The 27567-nt window shown below is 39.8% G+C and overlaps 1 protein-coding gene across 1 annotated transcript in view; it reads left to right on the top strand.

Moving 5' to 3' along the window:
* The window catches only part of grik3 (glutamate ionotropic receptor kainate type subunit 3), a 104976-nt gene that overhangs the window by 57212 nt on the left and 20197 nt on the right, over positions 1-27567 (top strand). Inside the window, exons 5-10 of the mRNA XM_034102942.2 lie at positions 1474-1527; positions 4434-4604; positions 6987-7130; positions 11076-11183; positions 13814-13927; positions 17028-17231. Coding sequence (XP_033958833.1) covers positions 1474-1527; positions 4434-4604; positions 6987-7130; positions 11076-11183; positions 13814-13927; positions 17028-17231 — 795 coding nt within the window. The remainder of the gene's footprint in view (positions 1-1473; positions 1528-4433; positions 4605-6986; positions 7131-11075; positions 11184-13813; positions 13928-17027; positions 17232-27567) is intronic.

Here is a 27567-nt window from a genome sequence, read left to right as displayed (position 1 = left end):
GTTAATCTTCATTTGTAAAATGACTAAAATGATAATGAATAGCTATCAAAATTTTCAAAAGCCACAGTTGACATTTTAAATTAGCTTGTCTAATCCCACCTTCAGCACAAAACCCAAAATATTCGTATATGGAGGGAACTTTAGCCATTGCTGCTTACAACAATTAAAATAAAGATTACATTCGAAGTATATACTAAGAGTCAAGCCACTATCAATATTGCAGCACACAAAGCATGATCCCTCCATAAGTCGTGTGTCAAAACTTAAAACAAAAGTCTTACTAAAGGCAAACTTGGAAGGATTATCATCATTATTGATTTGCATAAGTGACAAAATGTACGAGCTACTCAACCTCGGTATCTTACAATATGCAGACTGCTCCATTTACAGATTTCCAACAAGGTTAGTCCTTTCCAAGAATATACTGTAAGTAGCATCGAAAGGACATAATTGAATTCATGTGTAATGTGACTCGACTGGTACAGCATACGTATGAAGGAGAGTCTCTATTTTAACAGGGTTTAAATACCAAGTACTGCATAATGCCCTTGGAATATTTCACTTCTCATATTATGATTCCTAACAATATGTCGAGTCCTGTCTTCACCATGACAGGCTCAACGCCTCTGTCAGGTTATACTTCCTCTCAGATTGGATGGGAGAAAATGAGAAACATGTCCCTGGTGTATTTTAAAATACGTTTTATATTGTGTGTTTGTATTGTTATTATATTTTCTGCTGTGACCCTGCTTCAGTATTGGTGGGAAAAGAGATAGGTTTCCAAAAACAAGACGTTAACAAATAGAAATGTTGACACCATCATATTGTGTCACACGATAAATCCATCTGGCGGCAGTGGAGAAATGACTTTAATGAAAGAAAACTCCTGCTAACAATACAACGCGTGACACCCAAGTTTCAATGTCATGTATTCGGCTTGATGTCTATGGGTGGAGAAGTACATTTCCCTCCACATAAGCATCTTATTTACATAACCTTGGCTTTTCTTTTCACGACAGATGGTACAATTAAATGCGCAGAACAGCCGCGATGGGAACACGGTGCCTTTGAATCAGTGATGGAGTGTTGGGATATGAGGCAGAGATTACCGAGCTCTTTGATTGAAGGCACTCTTCTATGCTGGAATAACGTCACGTGCACCAAGCCATTGCAAACCATTTAAATGCATAGAAAAGCATTGAGTACTGTTGCTATTCCATGGACCACATATGGTGCACAAATCCTGACAAGCAGTAGCAGAAACTCGCCCACAAAATGAACAGCGTGTTAGTCAATATGTTAATTAAAACATTTCAATTTGTTCCATTACTGATGACGTCTTTTTGGTATCATTTGTGATCACTGTGCTGTTGATTTTAAAATGCTCAGACGTGAACAAATATATGATTTTCTCCAACCTGCCTCTTCTCATTCACTCTCTCTCTCCCATCCACTGTCTCTGTATCCTTGCAGGCGCAGACCATGGGGATGATGACGGAGTATTACTCCTACATCTTCACCACTCTGGTAATGTACCATGCTTGTTAATGCAAGAGCCTCGTTTGTTCTCATCTCCCGCCGCTTGAGTTTTTGATGAATAGTGGCTAATTGCCAATGGGGTTTGGACCAAGTCCACAATATCAATTTAGTTTGACAAGCTGTCGGCATAATGCAGTCTTCAGTATGCTGTAGTAAACACACACACTGCTTTATAGTGAATACAACAGAAGTCTTTGAGATGGCAGCATAAAAAACAACAGCTTGAGATTTTAAATTGAAAGTGGTTCCAAGTTCCTCTGCGAGATCTTAAATGATATACGATTAATTCTATATTCAAAAGGAAAACATTCAAAATGTGAAAAAAAATTGTAGCACACAATCGACCTTCATGAATGGAAAATAATGTTTAGTTGGTGTTGATTAATCATTATGGTCCTTTTGTTCGCAGCAGGTTGTGTTGCTGTTGAATTCTATATAATTGTACTATTATTCTGTCTGCACCATGTCATCAATGAGGGTAAGCTTAGTATAAACGTGTGGTTCTGTTCAACAAAACAGAACCACACGACTACAGAATTATCTGATTTAATTCAATACAAAAAGAAAACGTTTATTCATCAGAGAAGGTATATTTATAGACATAGTTATTATGCAGAGAAATCATTAGATATTAAGTCTCAAAAGTCGTTGGTATTCATAATTCATGAGATTTCTTGAACATATTTCTTCAAGCCAACCTAAGGCGTGTGTCTTTTTCACAATCAAATATACTTAACACAACATGGGTATTAGTACAGATTCGTTTTAGTTTAGTCAATTTATTGAACATGTCAGAAACAAAAAAAATATAACAATATTATATATATATATATTCTCTTTTTTTGTTTTTTTCACTCAGATTAATAATTATAACAAAGTACCAAACAAATAAATAATAACAAAAAAATAAAAATAATAATAATAATAATTTTCAGATAGTCTCTGTTCAGATTCATTCCCATCTGGAGCATTTTGTGTTTTCACTCCGCTATAAAATGATCTTGTTTGACTTATACAAGCAGACCCAGCAGGGAGCCTCGCTGCTCGTCACTGAGACGCAGACTATCTGGAGACAAACAGACTGAATGGAAATGAATACCAGCGTGATGTGTGCTGTTCCTTTCGCTCTGTGTTATCGTCTGTGTTCGTGCTTCTCATGCGCGCACACGTCCAGCCTGTTGTGATGATGCGATACGACACAAAGGTCCGGGCATGATGTGTGTCATCTTTCACACTTGACAGCGTGGCAGCGACATCGTGCAGCCATAGGTTATTGCACTGTAACATGTCTATTGCTTTAATAGGGAGAACGAATATCACTTAAATTGCCAGGGGTCTGATTTATGTGTCAAGGTTTTACAGTTGGCAGATCATAGGTCCATTTATTTACAAGAGGATTAACTGGTATTTATTTCGACAATATTTTCCACGTGTAGGCTGGATATCTTTGTGGAATCACAGTGCTATATATCTAATGCTGCAATAAGCTGCCATATTGACAGACACACCATTAAGGAGATTATACCTGGCGGCTTGATTTGATCCAACGATACATGGCATTACAATTTCCTCTCGATGGAATCCACTGATGTCTGTGTTTTATCTTAAGAGGTGAAGGAAATGCCGACTTATTAGAGCGTGAACAAGCAATAGCAGTGGTACGTGGTAATAACTTCCATGTCCTTTAAAATGAGTCTGTCATAGCTATCTATGAGAACCTGAAGCTAAGAACTTTGTTATGTCACCTCCATAACACTTCTGTATGGAGACATGTACAGGGTCTCTGGGTAAAATGTTTAGTGTAATGCTGCTGTAGGATTGTGTTGAGTGTGTGCTATACATGTGTTTACAAAGCAGTACTGCAAAAAGTGAACTTATAATTGGAACAAGACCATTTTTGACATCCCAAAATGCCCTAACAGAAGTGTCACAAAAGACGAATTATACTTTTTTACAAACAATTCTGTCACAGTTAGTTTGTATTATTAAGCTGAGAAACTTGTAACCCAATCTACTTTTCTGAGCATTTTGAATGTCATATAGAACAACAGTGATTTTCTTTCATCTCTGTTCACAAAAGGGAGTATTGTACTGCATTCTAGTGGGAAATAAATAGAAAAAGGAGAAATATTTCAGTGACTTGCGGCGACCGTTATTTAGTAAGTGTCTTACACGCTCTCGTTCCCCTAGCACTAACCCCACAGGGTGCTAATGAAATATCTATGTTCATCCAAATGTATTTTCCAAGCCCCCTGGCCTATTCCAGCACGACATGTGTCAACATGTGACTTCACACTTCAGCTACAATGGCTGCCCTAGAAATTACAGCAGCTCAAATTGAATTGCTTTCTGCTTGGATGTTGCCAAGGGAATACTAGTAGATTATTAATGTGGTACAACAGAATTAACTTAGCTTATTTTCTTGTTCTTTGATTCGTCTCATTTCATTATAACATTTTCCGGTAAACAAATATGCACCTAGAAAAAATATTTGACAGACAGATTTAAACTAGATAAAAACATATCACAAGCTTTTAGTTTAGGCAGTGTAATTCATTATTATGTAGGCACAAAACAAATAACAATTTGTCAATTCTTAAAGGCTCTGCCAGCAGAAAAGCAATTCCTCCATCAGAGCTTTTCAGATGTCCTTTATATAACAGACACTGCTTCCAGACACTCACAGAAACCCCTTAATTTGACATTGAAAACTAATGTGTGTCTCCTTCCTTTTACTCTATTTGGTCTTAAAATAGCATCACTTTAATCAGCAGCTGCATCATTCTCTTTTCATGTGAGGAGAAAGCATTCAGGATGAATACTTAAAACAGGGATGTTGAGAGCTGGCAGATTAAATGAGAATCCATCTTTTATGACTTTTGTCTCTCAAAAAGGACCTGATGGCCATTGACCTGGAGCCATATCGATACTGTGGTGTCAACATGACCGGCTTCCGCATCATGAACGTGGACAATCCCCTGGTCGCATCCATTATGGAGAAATGGTCGATGGAAAGGCAGCTTCCACATAAAGCTGACTCAGGCCTGCTGGAGGGGGTCATGACGGTATGTTTTATTACTTCTGTGTTCTTGTTCCATTTAAAGCCAGTCACAAAAATGTAAATATTTAAAGGGACCAAATCTATGTATTTATATATGTGCATATAATGGCTTTTTCCATGGTAACACATGGTTTTAATCGTCTCCGCAACCCTAAAAAAAACTGTTACAAACGCAATTATAACACTATTTAGAGCAGGGGTCTCAAACTCAAGGCCCCGGGGACAAATCCGGCCCGCGACTTCATTTTATGTGGCCCCGCAAGAGCGTGCAAAGAATATAGTACGTTTATTATACGGTTACATGCCACTTTACAGATGCAGGTTGCCCATAAACTACATGTCCCACAATGCATCTCGTTTTGTGACATGCACACTGAAGAGACTTGCAATTATTTGCCCTGGACTTCTGCTTGTAGTTAATTACTAAGTTATTATCCTATCCAATAATAATCCAATTCAGAGGCAATAATGTAATACAATACATTATTTTATATATATATTATATATTTATATAGTTACAACCGGCCCCCGATGAAATTTAGTTTGACACCCCTGCTTTAGAGTAGCCACTTAAGAACACCATTTGACACACAAACAGTTGACTCTTTCAGGATGTTTATCATGTAGTATCAAATTATTAATGTATGAAAGACGTCAACACATTTGAGCAGTTCAGCTTCAGTTCGACTACATTTTGAATGTGAAAAATGCATATTTTAAGGGATTTTAAAAGTGCTATGACCGTCAGTACCATACTGAGTGGTTCCATCATCTTGTAAATACATATTACCCTGGGATTGTGTGGACCACAATGTCTCCTATTTACTCATGATTATTTTAGAAAAAAAATTCTTGTTGATCATGAGAGGTTAGAGGACAAATCAGTCAAGATTATACATAAATGATGTATACAGGGTACAGTACATACTTTACAACCACAGTTAACCATGTGGGTGTTTTAAAGACCACCAAGGAGTACCTGAGGCTCCACACATGTGTATCTCCTATTATTCGAGCTAAAACCTGCTGCTTGAATCCCTAAACTTAAAACTAGAGTCGGATATTTGCAAGAAAATCACAAATCATATCTTGTACACTTTCAATGGTTCAGATGGGAATGATATGATACTGCAGAGGACATTCATTAAGCCAATTTGCACCAATTATCCTTTGGATGTGCCATTCTCCAATCGTATTGTTTCAGACCAGGTGCATCCCTTTACAGCCATTCGTTCTCAAATGCATAGTTTATAATGGACAAAGCACCTTTGTCTCAGTATGCAACTAGGAACATGAGAGGGATTTTGGATCACTCCAAGGGCCCACTCGGTTCAGGTATTAGACTCAGAACAGCCGGTTTAGGATGAAATAGAGGAAGGGGTTCATAGCATGAATGAACTACCAAACAATCTGCAGAAAGGTCATGATGACATCAAGACAGAAATATAATGGAAAGCTTCCACCTCTTGTAAGATCCATACCTACAGGATGTTGAGGATTAAAGCAGTGTTGTTTTTATGACATACTGCCAGAAAATATATTGCCGATTTGCGATAAATGGTCTAACTTAAATAAACATTTTTGTGTCATATGTCCATTAAAGTGCAAATCCTATTGATCTATTAAACAATTAGCTTGATTATTTTTGAATTACATTTTTAAAAGATCTGTTAAATACATAGGCTGGCGAAATACAAAGGATTTCCAACAGTAAATACAGTATGTATAAAAGGTGCTACAGAGACATGTTCATTTTAATATGAGAAAAAGACAGGAAGTACAGTATAGTCATTAAAACACAAAAAGAAAACACCAGGTGTTGAAAAATGAGGTCGTAAATGATTTCACTTATTCAATTATGGATGTACTGTATATCAATCAATCAATCAACACTTTATTACAGACTCAGGGTCCAGATAAAAGACAAGACATTACATATAATAAATGACATACACAGCATAACAAAAAATGCATAGGTTAAGAATAATTTAAATCAGTGTCCTACAAAGAGACAACTATATACCAATGTCTCCACAGCTGCGATAGGTAGTGTGTAGTACTAATCCTTATGTTTGATAAGGCCAAGAGGATTTCATTATCAGTCATTAAGCCGGCAAATACATTTATATATACATATATGTAGACATATTCTGTATAGTTGTGTAAAGTGGGCCTTTAAAACCCGTCATGTAATAACATTAGGGACTCAGAGGGTTATAATTCATCTAAAAATGTTATATCTGTATCAAAAGAAATTTGAACTATAAAAGCCTGCACAGTTCCTTTGAATCTTTCATCAGCAGTGTGGAGATTACATTGATGGTGATCAAACTATTAATGTCTTTCCGCAGGCATCAGCTGAATTAATGTTCACCCCTTATTCCAGACAGATGCGGCTCTGACCTATGATGCAGTCCACATTGTATCCGTCTCGTACCAGCACGCGCCACAGATGACGGTAAACTCGCTGCAGTGCCACCGCCACAAACCCTGGAGATTTGGAGGGCGCTTCATGAGTTTCATCAAAGAGGTGATGGGAGACCTTTGGCCTGTTGCTATTTGAATGAAGTGTTATTGATATTAGAGCATACTGATTGGTGAACGCGACAATAGGAGTGGAGAGAGGACTTTGTTGTCATTTGAGACTTGGATATTTACCGAGAAAATCAATCACATCCACACACAAAGCAAACCAAGCCTTGATAGACACATCAAAGCAGTGTTGTTGTCAGCTTTATAAATTCCCTGCATTCATAACCTATTTTCCAGAATGCACGTAGTGTAACCTTTTGAAAGCACAACGAGTGTAATCGGCTCTTATTTAATCTAGCATGAGAGTCTGACAGGGGCAGGGCGTCAGAATGCACAAACAAGCCTGTGCAGAATGGCAGATTAAGGGTGTGCAGAGATGCTACTGTTTGTATCTTGAATTGTTCAAACAACAAAATAATTTGTATTTGTATTTATCCTGGGTGTGGTTTTTAAATAGTAGGAATTCCATTTGTTTTTGCGTTTTAGAATTCCCCCTATTATTGCTAAATTAAACCATTAACCTCAGATCTACTGTATTATAGAGGCCTCCCTCAAAGCAGGGACCCCTTATTCACTGCAAAACAAATCTGCATATACCACCCACAAAGCAATCAGAATGAGGGGGCTGTCAATTCTTTCCTCAGCCACTTAACATTATAAAAATGAACTTCAGTTCACTAACAACAGCTTTGTTCAATGGCAGCCTCCATGTGCAGGTTAGGTCGGTCTGTGTCAGTGCTTTACACGCCCTAATGGACAGCAAAGCCACCAATTTCAGGATACCTTTGGCCAGTTTGGGCTGATTTCCAGAGAGGATCGCTCTTCAGAGATACTGTGATGACAGTTAGAGTGTGGCCATAGATCTCCTGAGCCTGACTCACCAGTCCACAGCATCCTACTCCATCAAGATATGAAAGACACTAAATAACTCAAAATGCTTAAACCACAGAGGAACCAAGGCCTAAGTCAGAGTAACATTGTGGCCGGGGCTGGCAACCTTCAGATGTCACAAACAACATCATTCCTTTGTCATACTGTGATAATGCCTGGTCTGCAATTGTCCTCCAATGAGAGAGATGGGGGAGCAGTGGGCCGTCTGTAACACACTGTACTGTCGGTCCATTGGCATCAGCCTTTCACCCAGTGTGCAAAGGGAAGAATGCACGTGTGTATGTGGCTCCTCATGGGGTCCATCCACTTGACAGAAGACAATCCGGGGTGACCCTGAACTCATGGTATAACAGCAGTGGCCACTTTGGTACCAGGATGTGGGGAGTTAAGTGTGGTGTAGCTGAGGATGACCTGGCTCTGGTGATAACAGGGCAAACAAATAGAAAATATATAATCGTCTGTTTAGAGCATATTTTTAAATAAATTGTGTGTGTGTGTGTGTGTGTGTGTGTGTGTGTGTGTGTGTGTGTGTGTGGACTAGCATTACTATACTTGTGGGGACCTACATCTGTTTACATAGTCACGTGTGGGGACTCGCCTCCCTTATGGGGACAAATTGGAGGTCCCCATAAGGGGAATCATTCATTTTAGGGTGAAGACTTGGTTAGGTTTAGGATTAGGGTTAGGGTTAGGCATGTGTTGGTTATGGTTAAGGTTAGGATAAGTCTCTAGGAAATGCATGTAAGTCAATGTAATGTCCTCTGAAGTGATGTATACATGGTATGTGTGTGTGTGTGTGTGTGTGTGTGTGTGTGTGTGTGTGTGTGTGTGTGTGTGTGTGCGTGTGTGCGTGCATGCGTGTGTGTGTGTGTGTGTGTGTGTGTGTGTGTGTGTGTGTGTGTGTGTGTGTGTGTGTGTGTGTGTGTGTGTATGTGTGTGTGTGTGTAAGTGGGAGGTTTGACATTGGCTGGTGGCTCCTCCAAGGCTTTCTTTTACCAGCAGGCAGCGTCCTTGAGAAAGAAAACTCTGATATAAAAATAGTGGCACCATTCAACCACAGGGAACAACTATTTATTTGTGTGCTGCAAACATAGGAGGGGTAGGATAGATGTTTGGAATCCTCCTTCTGTTTAGGAGCAATGATGCCAGTCACTGTGCATTCCTTTTAAGCGCAATGCACTGAAAAGGAAAGTCCCAAGAAAGTCCTGAACCGTGGGGATTAAAGACTGGTGCTGGCGGTTTCAGGGCAGCGCACTAAGAGCAATGAGGTGTTGCATGGCATGGTTTGACCACAGTGTTTGTCCAGTGCCTTTGAAGATTTAGAAAAGGATTGAGAGGGTCTGTGGTGAACTGAAGGAAGTGTTTGGTGCAGGAGCCTTTAGAGATGATGTGAAAGTAGATGTAATCTGATTTACAGTATGTGGTTTGGCAATAATAAGGGGTTAATCCTACAGTTTAAAGATCTGTTTCGCTGCTTTATTTATAGAACTAGTGTTACAATGTGAAACCATCCATTTGTAATGACATCAACATAATTATTGTGAGCACAATGTTAGAAGCTGAGATACTACAATTGTCTAATTCAACTCACAATGTGTTCATTTTCAACCATTCCTATAATACCAAGCATTCATTGTGTATTGTGTAACATTTAACAATGAAATCCGTTGTATTGTTCCTCTCAGCTACACATCTCCAACTGGCACTACATCCGTGAATGCTATTGTTTGTTTCTGAGTTGTAGTGACAATTCCTGCTTGTCTGCCAAATGCGCAAACACGATATTGCAAAGGCCTTCAACATTACAATGCACAACAACCATTGTCTTGTGTCTGCGTACTACAAAAGGGTCGGTCGAAAAAGTGAGCATTGTTAGCTATCCCATCAAGCAGTTAGTGGCTTTTAGAGATCACAACTAAAGCCAAGTAAACAGTATAGCGATGTCCTTATACAAACATACTGTGTCTGGTTATAAAAGCACACATCATGGCTGATTTACAGTCTTCTCGACGGGCATCAGACATGTTCTGAAGGTCAGATTGGAGGCCGAGGCATTTATGTCACTCTCTGAATTAGAGCCGTTTGAACATGCCACCCACCTCAGTGGCGATAGGCCAGATGGATTGAGGTATGAGGGGGTTTGAAAAAAGAGAGTACCACACATTTCCGCTTTAAGTTTCAATCTTCTTACAACACGCTTTTGGCAAGCTACACTGACGACAAGTGAGAGCTGTAGCCTTTAGGGGTTGTGACAGTGTGGGATTTTAAATATCTGTGTGCAACTTCACACAAAAGGATTGATTAGTCTATTGTACCGAGACTTTTTAGAGATGTAGTAAAGTGAAAATGACCCCGATAGACAACTAAATACGTCTGTTTTTTCAGTGGGCATCACATTAGAAATAGAAATAAAAAGTAAATGTATAAGACACCAATGTATCTTAGTAGGACTTCTTTCATACTCCACAATTGTAAAAAAAAAGAAAGCTAAGACTTAACTAAAACACAACAAAAAGATACAGGTCAGAGAGATAGCTGAAAGAGGCTATTAGCATACGTGAGGGAAAACCGGCATGTCGACTGTCTTGTGTTTGCTTATAAACACACATGTGGAGGTTGCGGGTATCAGGGATTTGTAATAGGGGGCAGTTTTGTGTTTCTCCCCCTCATGGGGAATCAAGCAAAAGGAGATGGTTTTTAATTAACTCCGTAGTCTGGAGGGAAATGCGTTGAGGCATTGAGATGTAAAATGTAATTAAAAAAAGGAAATGCAGCCTGTATGGTTGGTGTTTGTACTTTTGATCTGTGTGTGTGCATGCGTCTGAATGTACGCACAGTAAAAGATAAAGGGTGTGGTAGTGTTTGATCGCGATGTGTGTTTTCTCTGCTTATTTAGTAGCTCTTTTTCCATATTGCAATAGAAAAACTACTAAATTATTTATTGTGTACATAATTGTACAAGAGAGTAGAATGGGACAACATATTGGGTACACGTACATACTAAATGAGTGTGTTTGAATATAAGTATAAATATGTATATGTTCTTTTTCAGTCACACTGGGATGGTTTGACGGGGAGACTGTCGTTCAACAAGTCATCGGGTCTGCGTACAGACTTCGACCTGGACATCATCAGTCTGAAGGAGGAAGGACTTGAAAAGGTACATTTTGTCTTTGTTTTCAATGCATTCTTTGCTCAAATGTAATAAAACAGCAACAACAATGTGTCACCACATGAAACAGTTATAGAGCTGTGATGGCTAGGCCTATACCGTGAAAGTAATTTAATGGATTATTGATCTCACAAATATGTTTCAGATTTTCCTACTGGTGCGGAACAGAAAATGCAAATGTGACAGTGTCATTTACCTCCTAACAAGGAAGCAAATTGGCCGTTTCAACATAAGCATAAGTTAGTGGATCATAAAGCAAATTGGGTTAGGGTACACATTAGGGTGTTAATTGTAGCCTCTCTTAATGATAATTTGAGATGATGCCCAAAATGCTGTTTGGTGGTAATGAGCTGTATAAACATGTTTTACAAAAAAAAGCAGGAGAGAAAAAACAAACTAAAAGGTTTGTAATGTAGAATTATTTTATTATACTGGAAGGCAAAGTGCCCTCTGGACTATTACAGCTTTTCTCTACAAGAGGGCTTTCATACATTATGAATACATCAAATAGGGATAAGTCCCATTATGACTTCCTCAAGTACTCCCTAAAGGCTCAACACCATATAATAGCAAGGGCTTTTCAGCTAACCCTTCTGTGCAGGAATAAAGCTTGTAAAAATGCAGCTTTGAATTTGTTCTCCCGTATTTCCCTGGCATCTTGTCCTGCGTGTGGTCAATTAAGTTGAAGTACATTCATCTTGCAAAAGTATTTGATGGCACATTAGCATCTTCAAATGTCTCTTTGACAAATCCCATGCTCAAGTGTGTTAGCGTTGATCCAGAAGCGGATTGCTGGATTTTTTTTCCTTCTCTTGTATATCCGTGGAATCGGCTTTAACTGTTTGAGCCGGTTAAGAGGTGGCATTTTCTCAACTAATCCATTGTAATTGAATATTAGCCCAAGTTTGAGCGTGTGCAGGAATTATGAAAAGGTTTGCAGAGAGCCACTTTCAGTCGAAGCCAGCATGCTAGGGAGGGGGAAATAAATGCAATGCTCTCCATATGGTTGCATGAGTAAATAACTTTTGAATCAGGTCTATTGTCTATCATGTTTAATGAATTGAGCTAATTGTAATTGGGTACAATTAGGAACAAAAATTGCAAAGCGGAAAACATTCAGACATTTTTAAATATCTCTCCTGGAGTCCTCTTTGGTTGTGAGACAAGCTGTAACTAATGTGCTTTTCAAATTAGAGCATATGCCTCTTTCTGGATTCAACAGGGAGGACATTAACAAGACGTTTTCATGCTTTTTTGAGGGGGGGGGTCGTACGTCTTTAAATGGATCCACCTGAAGCATGAACCCAAGTGAATATTCAGTCTGTAGTAATAGAGGAAACGGGAGGGGGGGAGGGTTTGGTGGAGGGCTCGACTTGCAAACAGATTGTTACAGACAGCCACAGGACTATTTGTGCTAATGATATGTTCCAGAGTGTCTCTACAATATGCAGAGTTTTTTTGCCTGCAGGCGTCTCGCATGTATAAATCCTTTTATTTGTTGAAATCTCTTCGCTCATCTCACTGCAGAGCAAGACTACATTTACTGTGTGATCCAACCAGCATGCTGTGCCTTCATTCAAATGAACTGTAACCTTTTTACAATACTTTCTAATTTCATTTAACCCTCCTGTTGTCTTCGGGTCAAATCTGACCGATTTAATACTTTCATCAGTCATAACTTTTTGTTTTACATTCGATTGCATTAAGGCTTTATGATATCCTTCACAGTAGACATTTGAACATATCAAATGGCTGATCACCACTTTCATTGCATTTTGGATGATTTAGTCAACTTTGTAACACCCATGGTGTTCCCGGTCAAAAATGACCTCCATAAAGAAAAGGAATTAGTAACCATCCGGATCAGATAAAACACACACACAAACACACACATGCTCTAGATGTGTGTCCCCCTCTTATGTGCCCATCCCCCCCACATGAATCACACCTGGCGCACGCAATACATGTTCAGTGTCTATTCTTTGTATATTTTACTGCAGTTATTCACATATACCAGTAGTCTGATACAAATGTACAGTTTGAAAGGGTGTTAAATGAAATGTGGTGATGATTAATGGTTTTTGTGTTAATGTAATAGCAGTTAAAAATGTGCGAACACCAAAGTAAGGGGGGCAGAAACGAAGACAATAGGAGGGTTACATTGAGTTTGTTTTAGTGCTATTGTTCAGCTTTATATTTCTTCTTTATTCCCATTTACAATACGTCAGAAACTCGCACCTTCAACTTACCAATATAATATCATTTATAATATATCATTTGTCTACTTTATTCAATTTATGTAAAAAAAAAAAGGGGAGGTGATTCAGTCAATTTGCATGTTATGAGAATCGTTTCTACTTTGGGATTTCATTGCAAAATACAGTTTTTCATTGTTATACAAATATGTTTAGTCTATAATTTTAACAACAAATTATTTTGTTATCTGTGGTTTGTTGCCATGCCTACCCATAACCCTTTTTTTTCTCCAGAAACACACATAACTAACCTCTGCTCTCAAAAACACCTTGGCCTGCTGAGATAATGGTAACACAGCCAATCACCTCACAGTCCACCAACACACACAGAACACTGAGCTACACCTTTTTCATCTTCTGCAGGTGGGGAAGTGGAGTGTGTCGGGAGGTCTTAACATCACAGAACTGCCGAAGCGAAAAGGGATGAACATCACCGATTCCCTGGCTAACCGATCCCTCGTCATCACCACCATCCTGGTAGGTAACCCGAGTAGCCTAGCGTAAAACATATCATACCCTTCATGATTTCCTTCCAGATAGTACAGCCGCCACAGTATACATACTAAATTGTAAGCATCAGCCATGTTACATTATATAATACATGTATTGCAACATTGTATAGAAGTGTGCACACACATGATACTTGTGATATCTAAACTTAGCAAAAAAATGTAGGATTTCACATTGTATTACTGTATTATAACTGAGATCTCACTAAGCAGTTATTCCCCTAATCGTATCCCACAACAGTAGCTTTGCACAGCAGGCCTGTCAAACCTAGTATTTCCCCCACAAAGTATTGCGCACATGGCTGTAGTCAGAGTGATATTACTCAGTATGAAGGAATTGAGACGGTAGTAAGCTGTTTTTCTTTGTTTTTCTATACCAAAACAGAGCTTTCAACCACCTAATGGAGCTAGCGTTAGCTCATATAGCTTGCTAGCTACAGTTAAATAAAGCTAGAGATAGTTTTAATTTCAGCTTGTTATCTTTAGTTCAAAATAAAGGGATCATCGTCTGGAAAATATCACTGATAGTTTGAAATGTTGAGTATGCCCTCATCATTAACTGCTTAAGTATGCCGTGGGAGAGCAGGGAGCTTTGACAGCATTAGCAACAGTAACTACAATTATCAGGAATGTTAAATGAGAAGGCCTGGCAGAAAGGAGTCAGAAATACAGAACAAACTATCCCTGAGACTGCAATAATTACATGGGCAGACAGAGAGAACTCTCTGATCCCTTCCCTTCGCTCGACACTGCATTCATTTGTAGATCCCTAGTTGTATGTACTTAACACTGTCAATGGATGCTGGGGTCTTTGTGGAGCCATCAGAGAGGTGCTGACACAGATGTTCCCCCCCCTGCACCTTTTCAGAACAGATATACAAGCCACAACAATAAACACTATCATTATGGCTATATTGGACCACAAGGCTGTAATTATGAGTAAGGGCAAGGGAGAGCATAATTAATGCCTATCAGGTGCCATCTATGTTAATTTGGGCTTTAAAACTAGACATTGAACAAGGTTTAAAGTGCTCTAATGTTGAACTATTGCACTAGGTAGTTGTAGTATTGGCTGCTTTTATGTTGTAGTGAGAGTGGTGGTAATGTTTCTCCCCCAGTAGCCTACTGTAGTTCAAGTGTTTGTACATTTCCCCTCTGTGGGGCGAATAAAGTTATTAGTCACATTTTACATTTACTTAAAATGTCTTGGATCCCTTTTGCCTCAAGTGCACTTGAGTTTTGACATGTTCCTCGATTTTTCCTATTTTGTTTGGAATCATTAGTTTAAGATGATAGAAATTGCCTACTTTCAATTTGCAGAAGCGAGTTTAAACTTTAATATCAATCTCCCCTCTTAGTGTAATGACATTGCATCAAACTGATTCCAGTGATGCATGAACAAGACGTCTGACAGCTTTATAGTGATAACTTTGTCGAAGAGATTAAGGCGCTTAATGTGTTTTCCCCCTTACATTAATTGTTTGCACTCCATTGCCTGTAATGTCTCTTCGCAAGCCTGCCTCCCTCCTCGTTCTGTTATGCACGCCCATGCTGCGACTGTGAGGGTGAAACTGGTATAAACACTTTGATTTGAGTCCAAACCTTGGGGAATGGCAAGAATTGGAGGGCTAGAAACAGATGGTAATGACTTTTTCCCTTCACATGCAAACTTTTTGATCAAGTTAATTGGACAACTTTAGCAAAGTATGCGGCGAAGCACTTGCTCTCTAAATGCATTGTCATCAAATATTCATAACATATTATTTATTTAAAATACCATCGACATTGTGGTGTCCAAGTGGCTTCATATTTTGTTGGCTAATAATTAAGGATGTGTAGGCCTATCATCACTGTGTTTTTTTAGGCATTTTTTCCAGAATGTATGGAATAAACTATCTCCTGCTTAATGTCAGTTTATGCATTGTACTGTAGAGGCAATTTAACAAATAGGGCAACTGTGTAAACATGACACTAGCACATGATGTTATAGTGTTGACCCATATACACTAATCACGTCCATGGAAAATAAATCCCTCTTTCCTCTTTGACTAATATCTTTATATTGCCGACAAACAAGGATCACCTTCACTAGAGAATCAATTACGCTGTTTCTGTACTTAGTTTCTAAATTATACATCTGGCTATTCAAGGCAATAAATTGTATTACAGCCTTGCATAAATGCACCAACATGTTATGAGATGCACAGTGGGACATGCAAGTTTATCTGACAGGGAAACGGTAACAGGCAGTTTATAATGGAAATCATGTATGAGCTTCTCCGTGTAAGTCGTTGTCACTGCAGGCCTCAGCTCGGCCGCTCTCCCTCGGAGATTGGTGTCAATTGATGCAGGCGACGTCGTGGGCATGTTCCATTTCACCGCTGCATTCGGTTTCTAATCAAGCTTTTATAAGGGCCGAATTATGAGCAGCCAGGCAGGATATTACAGACCAGTAAAGAGTGTCAGCAACCCGACTATAAAACAAACCGACCTGTGCACCAGTTATATAGGTCAACATACACAAAAGTCACAAAAAGTCACCTCTTCAATCTGGCTTTTAATGTGTGATTGTTTTTGTATTATTTGACTTTAACTTTAACTAAATATTTATTTGTTGTTCGTTCCTTTCTTTTCTTTTCACTATAGGCCTATCTGTAAAGCGCCTTTGAGCACCTGTAAAAGCGCTAACAAAATACATCTATTATTGTTATTATTATTATTATTATTATAACATACAGCAGTGTAGGTTTAGCAAGCTCCCTGTATACACATTCATTCTGTATGCATTACCATCACTATAGCAAGGCACTTAATTTACATTAGAGTATTAAATTAGCTTAGGTCTCTTTTGGTTAATACAAATCGATGTTGGAAATGCTCAGCCGCCTTTCATATTTGAACACTCCCTGTACCCACACGCTGAACTTGAATCTGCTGTCACTGCCTGTTAAATGCAACAGCGACTCATCAGCTCAGATCACTTTGCTTCAATTAAGTGCATGTGCTGAAACAAATTGAAAAAGCTGACCTCGCCATTGCGTTTCATTTGATCTTTTGGGTCTGTGCAGGAGGAGCCATACGTCATGCTTAAGAAGTCTGACAAGGCGCTGGTTGGGAACGACAGATTCGAAGGATACTGCATCGACTTGCTCAAGGAGCTGGCCATCGTCCTGGGCTTCACGTATGAGATCCGTCTGGTTCCTGACGGGAGATATGGCTCTCAGGATGAAAAGGGCCAATGGAATGGCATGATAAGGGAACTGATAGAGCATGTAAGTTGTATTTCATATTGTCTGCTTCACATTTGACCTATATTCACTTAGCCTACTATAGTTTCGCGATAGGCTTTTTTGTTTACTTGCAAGGTACCAGATAAAAAGATAGATGCCATTTGTATGGTACATATGTAGCTAACGCCAGCAGTGTGTTGGCCTAAACTGACAACTTCATCAGTTTCTGCTCTGAGCAATAGTAAGTAAACGACCAGGATATAATTCACTTAAAACGTACATTTTGGTCTCAGTTTTGACTTAACAAATGAAGCATCGTGTTATTGTGCTATAGTTTGTGTCAACACACTCTCACTCCCTAAGCGTCCAATAGCGACGTTTGGTCAGTGTCCGTGGCGTCCAATTGTGACGCTCCTAGGCTCCTTCAGCGTCATAAAGGGACGCAAATAGCTTTCAACTGATTGCAATGTATTCCCATCTGCGTCGGGATTTGACGCTCATGGAAGCACGGCATTCGTTTATGCCGGCTGCCCTTAAAGGCAATGTGAGCATCCATTCCCATTGGATAACGGAGAATTTTACTCCCGGAAGTAAGTACTCCTCTTACTGTCGATTGATTTTACAGTGATATCTGCACTACTCATCGACTAAAAAACACCAGATTATCCTTGTTAATTACACAACATTGATTGGTTTAAATTGTGTACAATGCTTTTGTATTTTTCCCCTTCGATTCGGAGAAACAAATATGTTTTCTGAGTAAAGGATGGCAGAAGACACTACACTACCCAGAATCCCCAGCTATCGTTTGGCCTACACCATGTGCTCTGTTTGACAAACCCCGTTTTTTTTCACCATTCATTCCGATGGCTGGCATCTATGTCACGTGATCTTCAAATGTCTCCCTGCAGAAAAAGAAACTGCCGAACTTCGTTTTATTCTAGGTGTAAAATGCCTATTTTAAAGTTAGTTTGGCCATTAAAATGCGTTTTGATGTCATTTGATGCGAGAAATATGAGTTGTTATTTCAGATTATGTGTGCAGTGGATGTACATGATCTTTAGTTTGCTAGTTATTACGAAGATTACTTCAGGAAATCGCGACGTTTTCATTGTTACCAAGGTGGTTGCTAGGGACGCTGCTATCGATATTATTTCTGTTATGTTGTGTAACTGTTTAATGGTGTTATCTTTATTGCTACCCCCTTCCCCGTCAATGTATAGTGTTGGTCCACAGCCTAAACATATTAGTTTAACAAAATCTGCATCTAAAGATAGCCTACGTTATTTTCCCCCTGTGCAATTCCAGTCTCACATCTCAGAGCACATCGTCATTAACAAATACCGGAAACAGACCGAAATAATAATAATACTTTATTCCGAGTGTGCTTGCTTTTCTCTTTGAAAGTCATCACATAACGGCATTGTAATACACGGTTCGGCTGCATTACATATTACATATCTGCCGTAGTTCTGTATTTATAGCCCTGATGAGAAGACAAACATGAGGAACTGAAAACGTGACGTGGATCATAAATATATCAGCCATTAAACAACATCTTACATTTCTTTTCACACAATGCGTCTCCTTGCAGTATCAACACCAATTCGGCTCACTTTTATATTTGATCCAATTGGTAGATAGGCTGTATTTACACCATAAAGGTGCACAGTTGATATAAAGGGACACCTGGTGGTTAAAGCATGTTATTGAATTTCAATATTTGTATTATTAGATATTAATACGATCCCTATAAAGTATATTCATTACTCGTTATTTTCTACTAATAGTTAATTAAAGACTGTATGTAATGACTATTTTGCACATCCCTTTCAAGATTTCAAGATTTTCTAAGGTTTATTGACATATCATATAGGCCTACACAACTGTGGTGTAGTTCTGCACTGAATGAAAAACTTGGGTTGCAGGTTCCTCAATAGTGCATTACAAGACATCTATCAATATTTGTGCATACCTCCAGCAATGTTAACTATGTTGAAGCAACTGATATTATACATAATGTATTATACTCTTATAAGATGTATGTAGATATTTCATCTCCGGCCTTGTCAGGTATTGAACAATCAATAAATAAAGAACACAGAATTGTTAAATATAAAACACAGAATTTGTGTGATTATACTAAATGATTTTCAAATAAACACAACTGCATATTTAACTGTTACACATGCTGATGTAACGCAAATGTTCCAACTTGGGATCAATAAAGTATATCTTATCTTAAGCTGATCGATGGCTACTGCCATATTTGCACAATGTGCCTCTGAACCTTGACAAGTGCATGTTTCAGGCTTATCAATTAATGTAATGTAATGTTATCACAGGGGTCACACACATAAGACCAGCTGTTAAATAAAGCTCTTCTGACCTTAGCTGGCATGTGGGTATATATAGTAATACTGCCCATAATGGGCACAAGCAATTTTCATCCATTTATTAATTATATGTTTTAAATGTGAGTGTTTTCTTTCCCCTAAACCTCCAGGGATGTACACAGTTTAATACTGGCAACTTCTTATTATGGGAAATACGAAAACGTCTTTTAAAACTACAACTCCCAGTAGAGACGTGCCATAGAGAACATGTTGCGAAACAGAATAGCCAGCATGTGTAGTTCTGGGGACGGGGTTGGGGAGGGGGGACGCGGTGGACCCGTTCAAATCCAGTTTTGGAAAGTCTGCCGTGGTTCCATCCCATTTCAAGTGCTGTTCGAGAATCGGCTTAACCCTCGGAGCACACTCTCCAATCACAGAGCTTGAGGACTATCACGGGGTTTGTCAAGAGCACATGGTGTAGTCCAAACGATAGCTGGGGATTCTGGGTAGTGTAGTGTCTTCTGCCATCCTTTACTCCTGGGAATGGACGCTCACATTACCTTTAAGGGCAGCCGACATAAACGAATGCCGTGCTTCCATGAGCGTCAAATCCCGACGCAGATGGGAATACATTGCAATCAGTTGAAAGCTATTTGCGTCCCTTTATGACGCTGAAGGAGCCTAGGAGCGTCACAATTGGATGCCACGGACACTGACCAAACGTCGCTATTGGACGCTTAGGGAGTGAGAGTGTGTTGTTTGTGTACGTTGTTAAAGGGGGCCATGTCCAGGCTTTATGCTAAGCTAAGCTAATGAACTGCTGGCTCCGGTTACATATTGTGCAAACATAAGAGATATGAATCTTAATGATAAAATCCCAGCAAGAACGCTAATGAGTGTTCATGTGAAACTATTCCTTAATTTTTTTTTTATGTATGCAGCTTCATCTGCTGTAAAATGTTTTACATCATCACTCAAACTTACAAAAGCATGCCATTGAACAGAATTGAAGGTTATGTCCTCTGTGTCGCCAGTGATACAGTTATGATTGAGTGCAAGTCAGGAAGAGCCTGCAAAGCTGTCAGTTACATTTATGGCACAATTATGTCAAGGTTGCCTAAAAGTTACAAGTGTGTTGATGCCATTCAGTGAGATGAACCACTTCCTTCAGCGGGATAAGAAAGAAATCCAGGATGAGCATGTGATCCTGCATATATTGAGTGGAGGAGAACACCGCGCAATCATCCTGCTGAGGGATAGTGGGCAATCGCAGCTGTGTGTGTCAAACTCAGAGCCTCAGCGGCCATGAAACAGCGTCACATCGAAGCGATGGTGGCAATTCTCTGCTGGCATTTCATAAGTGTCCCTGTCAGTGTTCTCTCTTTGTCCTCAGCCCCATCGGGTCAGCGCCGTACTCAGCTGAAAACTTGTAATAGCTTAAGTGGCATTTAGTGCAGGGAATCGTATGGCAGGAGTCAATGGCTTGGTGCTGAAAGGGTTAGGGAAGGTGTCTCCCACTGCAGCACTTTATTTCTCCGTCCAAGCTTTTTGCTAGATCCGTGTTAATAACAATAACCTTCAGGGGAACAAATGGATTACTAAAGGCAGAGAATTCTGGCACCAAAAAGGGATGCATGACTCCATCATTAAGCAGCACATACGCCAGGCTGTTACAGAGAATATGTTCATAATCTTACAGCCTAAAACATTTCCTTTTATTTCCCTGTTGTTTTTGTTGTTGTTGTTGTTGTTTGTGACATATGGTTTACATGTGATTGGGAAGATGTAGCATCTGGTAATTGAGACCTCGAGACTGACTTACTGTAAATATGAACAATGCTGAACACAAACATCCAAACCCATGTGAAGTGAGAAATTCTACACTGGGCCGATACGTGAAATTATTATAATTTTGAGAATGTGCATAATATATGTTAGCTTCTTTTTCCCAAGTCTACTGCCTTTGTAAATAGCAGCAGAAGTGAATATTAGAATCTATACGGGTAGTTATTGCTTTTACTGCGCCTTATCGCATGATCAAGGGTGCATGATGTCTTCTTTGTGGATTTTTAGTGGGTTCCATGTTGTGCTCTAGTGGCTTCCTCACCCCTGCCGGTGTGGATAAGCTGATCTTGACTCAGCAGACCTGAAATATAAACTTTAACTCAAGCTCCAGAGATCTGACCCTGGAATAATATGAGGCCACTATGTCTACAGATTTATTGGGAATACAACTCAAACTACCACATCTCCTTCACCGAGCGAGTAAAGTTTAGGCTATTCATCTTCCAAACTCTGAAAATAAATGCAATGTGTATTGTGTGTACGTCATACAAAGAGAGAGAAGGGAAAAGTAAATGGCTGCTGTCAATCGTTATCTGTTCAATTTGTATTCATAACTACTTTCTATTAACCTCTTAAAAACCCATTGCCCCTTCGTTGTAATACAGACAGATAAGATTTATAACAGTCACTGAGGATCAGTGCCTTTACTTAGAAATGGGTCACAGAGTTAGATAAGGTCCGAGGTAGAAAGCGGGGGTGTTACTGTAGCTGATAAAGCGGGGCTGAAACACAACGCTCATGCATTCCTGATATCAGCTCACATAGTGCACTCGTATAAATCACAGCTGCATTACAGAATTACACAAAACTGCTGACTGAAATGTATTTAACAGAACAAGACTCGAGTTTATTAAAATCAGGTGTACGCCTCCATTCTTCTCTATAGTTCATCAAGATTTGTCACATAGAGAAAGTGATGTTACAGAAATAGAGTAAAGCTCCTTAAAGAGCCTGTGACACGAGTTTCCCCCATCATCCAAACCCATCAATTTGAGTAAATATTGTCCCCTTGAAAACCGTTACTGAACTGATTTTGGAAATGTGTACTTTGATAACCATTAATCTGCCCTTCAATGTAGGGCTGAACGATTAATCGATTTTAAATCGAAATCGCGATTTGAAATGATGCGATTATCAAATCGCAAAGCCTGCGATTTTTAAAAAAAAAATGTTTTTATTGTGTGTCAGTCATCCACACCAATCAGAAGTGCTGTGCTCCACATGTACCAGCCATTGTTAATCAATCAGAAGTAGCCCATGATAGAAGGTGATAGACAGATTGATTCAATCACCTGCCAAGTGCTTTTGAAAGTGCCTGCCCTTTCCAAATGGCTTCCAATGGAGCTCTAGATGGTTTCTGAGTCAGGTCAGTAATGCTCCATCACATGTTTCTATCACAGGGTGAATCTTAAACTGAAGCTTGACTTTAAAGCAACCCAACGGAAGTTTCATGTAAGTTTAGTTTTTTCACTCGTAGCTCGGGCTGCGGGGGTGCTAGAGACGGGAGCACGTTGATACGACCTTCCTAGCCGGAGTAATGGCCGCATTTTACAATAAACTTCCGTTGGGTCGCTTAAAAACAAATATCGCAATTCGAATCGCAATATCTGTCAGAAAAATCGCAATTACATTTTTTCCCAAAATCGTGCAGCCCTACTTCAATGTTGACCATTTTCTGGATCTTCTCGGGGATTCTTCAAGTCCCGCCAAATGATGTGTGACGTCATTGCGGGCACAGCGCTCCAGCTGCACCGTTCAGGATCCCAGCTTCTGCATGTAAACGCACGATGGCGCACACAGCAGCAAGCTCAGACAGCGATGACAGTTTAATTTTGAACGTGTCTGAGAGCTCATATGAGGCTGAAGGATCGGTTTATGTTGTATCTGTTAGAAGTTTAAGAATGAGGTGCGTCAATATGGGCGATCATATGGTCATGTAGCCAGTGGTGGAATGGGACTAAAAATCATCCCGGGACTCTCGACCGGCCCACTTCGGTACCGCTAGTAAATTGTTAACGGGGGGTGTCAGGGGCGGCGGGTGCTGTAGATAGTAAATGTAAATATGTAAATATTTGTGTCACTGCATCCTGGTAAAATACAAATATAATGTATAATGTCTGTGTCTTTGACATTAGCGCTGCTAGCCACCTATGCCCTGTACTACGAAGCCAGTTCAACAGACCCTGGATATGTTTGAGTAACAAACAAACTAATGTGGTAACCGTGACTGAGGTTGCCATATGTAAAGCTAGTCACTGACAACGCCACCTCCTGCTAAGGGGCAGGAGGAACCCGTGGACCCTAAATGTAAGTCGTGGATCGATTTTAAAGCTTCCCTTAATCGGTTCAATTATGACAGAGGCATGAATTCCAAAAACATACACAGCTTTATTTAACAAGTGTTTGGAAACCGTTTAAAATATCGATTCATGTAAAGTATAAAAATGGCAAATATAATTCAATACATATATAAGTTACCCTTCTCAGTTGGGCAGGCCCGGTCCGCTGGGTTGCAGTGCCTGCTAATCGTGAGGGACACAAACAAGAAAAGCCACACACCAACAAATCATAAGCATGCAATATTTAAACCACAATCTCTATAAAATAATAACAGTGAGATATTTAGCATACAGAAAAGAAAGTGTCACACCGTGCAGTCCCTACACTGAAGGCAGGCAGCGTTCCACCCGGGCCCAGGCCTACGCCGCAGAGGAGCGCAACCTACGACACAAATAATAAAATGATTATACTGCCATACACTGCACATGAAGAAAATGAACAAGAAAATACACAAGAAACACTATAGGACAGTGGCTGGCCTGGTCCTTTTGAAAAGGAAACAACATAACATGTTAGTTGCCAGCCTCATTCACCAACTCAATATAAAATGAAAGAGTTAAAAACAAGGCATACTTCCACAGAGTAGATTTCCAACTCAGCTTAATCCTGCCGGGGAAATGGTCGCTTAATATCCCGGGTAGCTGGGCCGGTTGTGTACATTAAGCTCTGTAAAACACATAAATAAGTTGCTTAAAACACAATTAAAAACGTCGGTTTAAAAACGCCATTTAAAAGCAAATTACTCATAACAGACCCGGTCTTGTGCCTGTCGGGAGAGTTTCCCTCCGTCAATGGTAAACTCTCGTCTTGCACTCGCCCTAATAAAACCAAACTAAATGAGCCACTTGCATAAGTTAATTTAAAATACCATAAAACCACCTTAAAACTGTTATTCCTACCTTTGTGAGAAGACCAGTGACAAGCAGCCAAGAGAGACTTTTTTTTTTAACTGACGGCAAACTTTTTATGGCTTCCTGTTTACCTGGTCACCGGTCATGTGACCGCATCAGGTGACACCGTCAGGTGACAATGACGTCAGATTCCCACATTAACAACAACAAACTAACAAACGAGATCTCGCTAAGCGGTCCTACGACGCCGGTTATCAACTCGGTAAATCAAGCCAGGGTTTCTCTCTCCAGCTGAGAGCGCGTTCACGTCTAAGACACGAGTGGATCTGACTTTAATTACATTTGACTCGAGTGTTTCGTCAACATAATGTGTTGCTTAAAATAATACTTCTGCATACAGTATGTGACACTGTAAGTGTTGCACGGCCAGATACGGCTCAGCTGACTCAGATAAGGAAATATATGATATATTATGATATTATATGATCGATGATCTGATTGATGATGTAATATGAATGATAAGTGCGACACGTCGGCGTCTTCTCTGCATACGGCAGTTTAAACTGTATTTCCTTTATCCTGTAATATGACTTGAGAGATTGAAACTCCGCACACTGAGTTGATCTCTTTTCTATAGACGCCGGAGGCGGGCAGCGTCAGGTAAAAAAGTGATTTAGCCTTCTCAAACCTGAGCCTCACGCGCCGCCTATGGGGGATGTGCTAGTTACTTATCCGACCGGCCCACTTCGGTACCGGCCCATCGGGATTCGTCCCGATGGCCAGTCCGCCACTGCACCCAGCCCACGTAAACTGTCAACGGGGGGAGCCTCGCTGCGGGGAAACGGTGGACCTAGTGTCCCGATCGGAGTGGGAATAATAATAATAATAATCCGTGCATTTTATCCATTCATTTCTGCAACATTGTGGTAAAAAAACACACGTTTAATCCATGTTGTTGGTGTACTACAACTACAAAAAGCATCGGTTTGTTTTCTCATCAGGAAATGCAGACCGGCTCAAACAAACGATTTTTAATCATCATCCTCACGATCATTTAATGTATCATATGTTCGCCGAATTGACATGAAAGCACTAATAAATGTAGTTTCATCCACTTGAGTTTACAACTACAAAAATAATCAATTTGTTTTTATATCACAACCGACGGGAGGAAATTCAGCAGCTCTCACTACCGATTTGTAATCCTAATGTAATCATCATCTTCACCACGATCAGTTATGTTTATGTTCGGCGAATTGACATGAAAGCACTGACAAATATGAATATACTGTAGTCAACTTCATTAAAACGTTATTAACGTGCCTAAACTCAGTAATTCACCATTTCTACGCATGACAACACACTTTGTCCTTGTTTGGCTCTCTCGCCGCACAGTGAAGCGTTCCCGCATTGACGTCACTTCCGGCTTCCCCCAAAACTTCAAAATGAGTCGAAGGAATTTCCCCGCGATGTTCGAAATTATTGATATTTAACGGAACGGTATCGCTTTTTCTTTTTTAAACTGACGGTTCGAGATTACTAGTAGCCCAATATTTCAGCAGTTGTTGGGATGCTGTCACAGGCTCTTTAAGTGTTGCTTGCCTGTATTTTCTGATACTATAATGCTTCTGAATGAGGAACTGCAATGCAACAATTTAGCATTGTGTAACATAAAGCCCTTATTTCCACAAAGCTCACTGCAGTGCCAAAGGGCATTGTTTGGAAGGTGCTAAGTGATGCAACAGGCCTTGTTATACTTGATTTAGTCAAAATAGATGATCACTTTAATCACGCTTTGATGCAAATGTTAATAGCGTTCTTAGCACATCATTTGTTTCCGTCATGGCAATTGACTTTATTTGCTTCGACAGACACACTGGAAGGTTGTAGTCAGCCCACATCATCGTTGTCTCACATAGATAGACACTGTAGAAGTCTATCTATGAAATGCTAAACCAATTGAGGTGTATTCAGATACATTTCACATATTTTGTTTATAAGAATTTCCTGGTAAACGAGGAAAGCATCTGAATGGTCACGTGTGATTTCAATTTTGATCCGAGGCAGCAGGATGACCTTGTGGTGAGAGCGGCTGACCCGTAGCAGAGAGGGCTAAAGTTAAACTGCCTCAACAGCAAACATGTCTGTCCCGCCTGTCGAAGCGCCGCTAAGTAAATCCCAGCTCGAGGCCATCAAGCTCTGAATGTTGTGCTTATGCAAAGCAAACATTTCTTGATTACAGTGCATGTCATCATCATTAGCCCTTCGTACCTTTTGATTTCAGACTGTATTCTGTAAGAGGCATCCTCAAAGTTGTGCATAGAAGTGTGGAACATTGGTTTTATAAATGCATGTTCAAAAGGGAAATTAGAAATGTTTATATTCACTCAATATTCTAATAGCAAAACTTTTTGTGGAGCCCGTATCAATGTTCTTGAAATGCTTCACATTCTACTGAAGCAAAAATCTGCTTTTGTAACAGTCCTAAATGTTTGTATAAAACTAAGAAAGGAGTACCACAGGAGCCCTTTACCGATACAATCTGCAAATTAGCATTATGATTGCAAGCTGTGAAATGCACACAAACTGTGTAGCATAGTGTGTAAATGTTTGTTAAGGGATAAAAAGCCTTGGTTGTAAGCGGTATGTCATTATGGTATGTTTGGAGCGTGATAACATGCCCTAATTTCCACACTGTTGATGAGAAACACAGAAACAAAGAAAAAGCTCAATGTAATAATGCTCAGGTATCCTCAATGTGTACAGACATGGATCAATTGTTATTTTATGAATCCTTCAGGCTATCATCAGGTGAGTATGTCCGGAGGGAGAACACCACTAAGCCCACCATCTGCAGACCCAGATAACACCGAGCCATGTGGCACGCAGCAGGGCACTATCAGGTTATCTTGCTTGTGCCCAGTTTGTGTGTATAAGCACACGGCAGAACAAGGACATGCGGCATGTATATTAGCCCACCGTAGGGATGTCTGGAATCACATGCTG

Source organism: Pseudochaenichthys georgianus, chromosome 16 (genome assembly GCF_902827115.2).
Source record: "Pseudochaenichthys georgianus chromosome 16, fPseGeo1.2, whole genome shotgun sequence".
Lineage (NCBI taxonomy): Eukaryota > Metazoa > Chordata > Actinopteri > Perciformes > Channichthyidae > Pseudochaenichthys > Pseudochaenichthys georgianus.
Note: the sequence above shows the minus strand (reverse complement) of the source record. Positions and strands in the feature narration are given on the sequence as shown.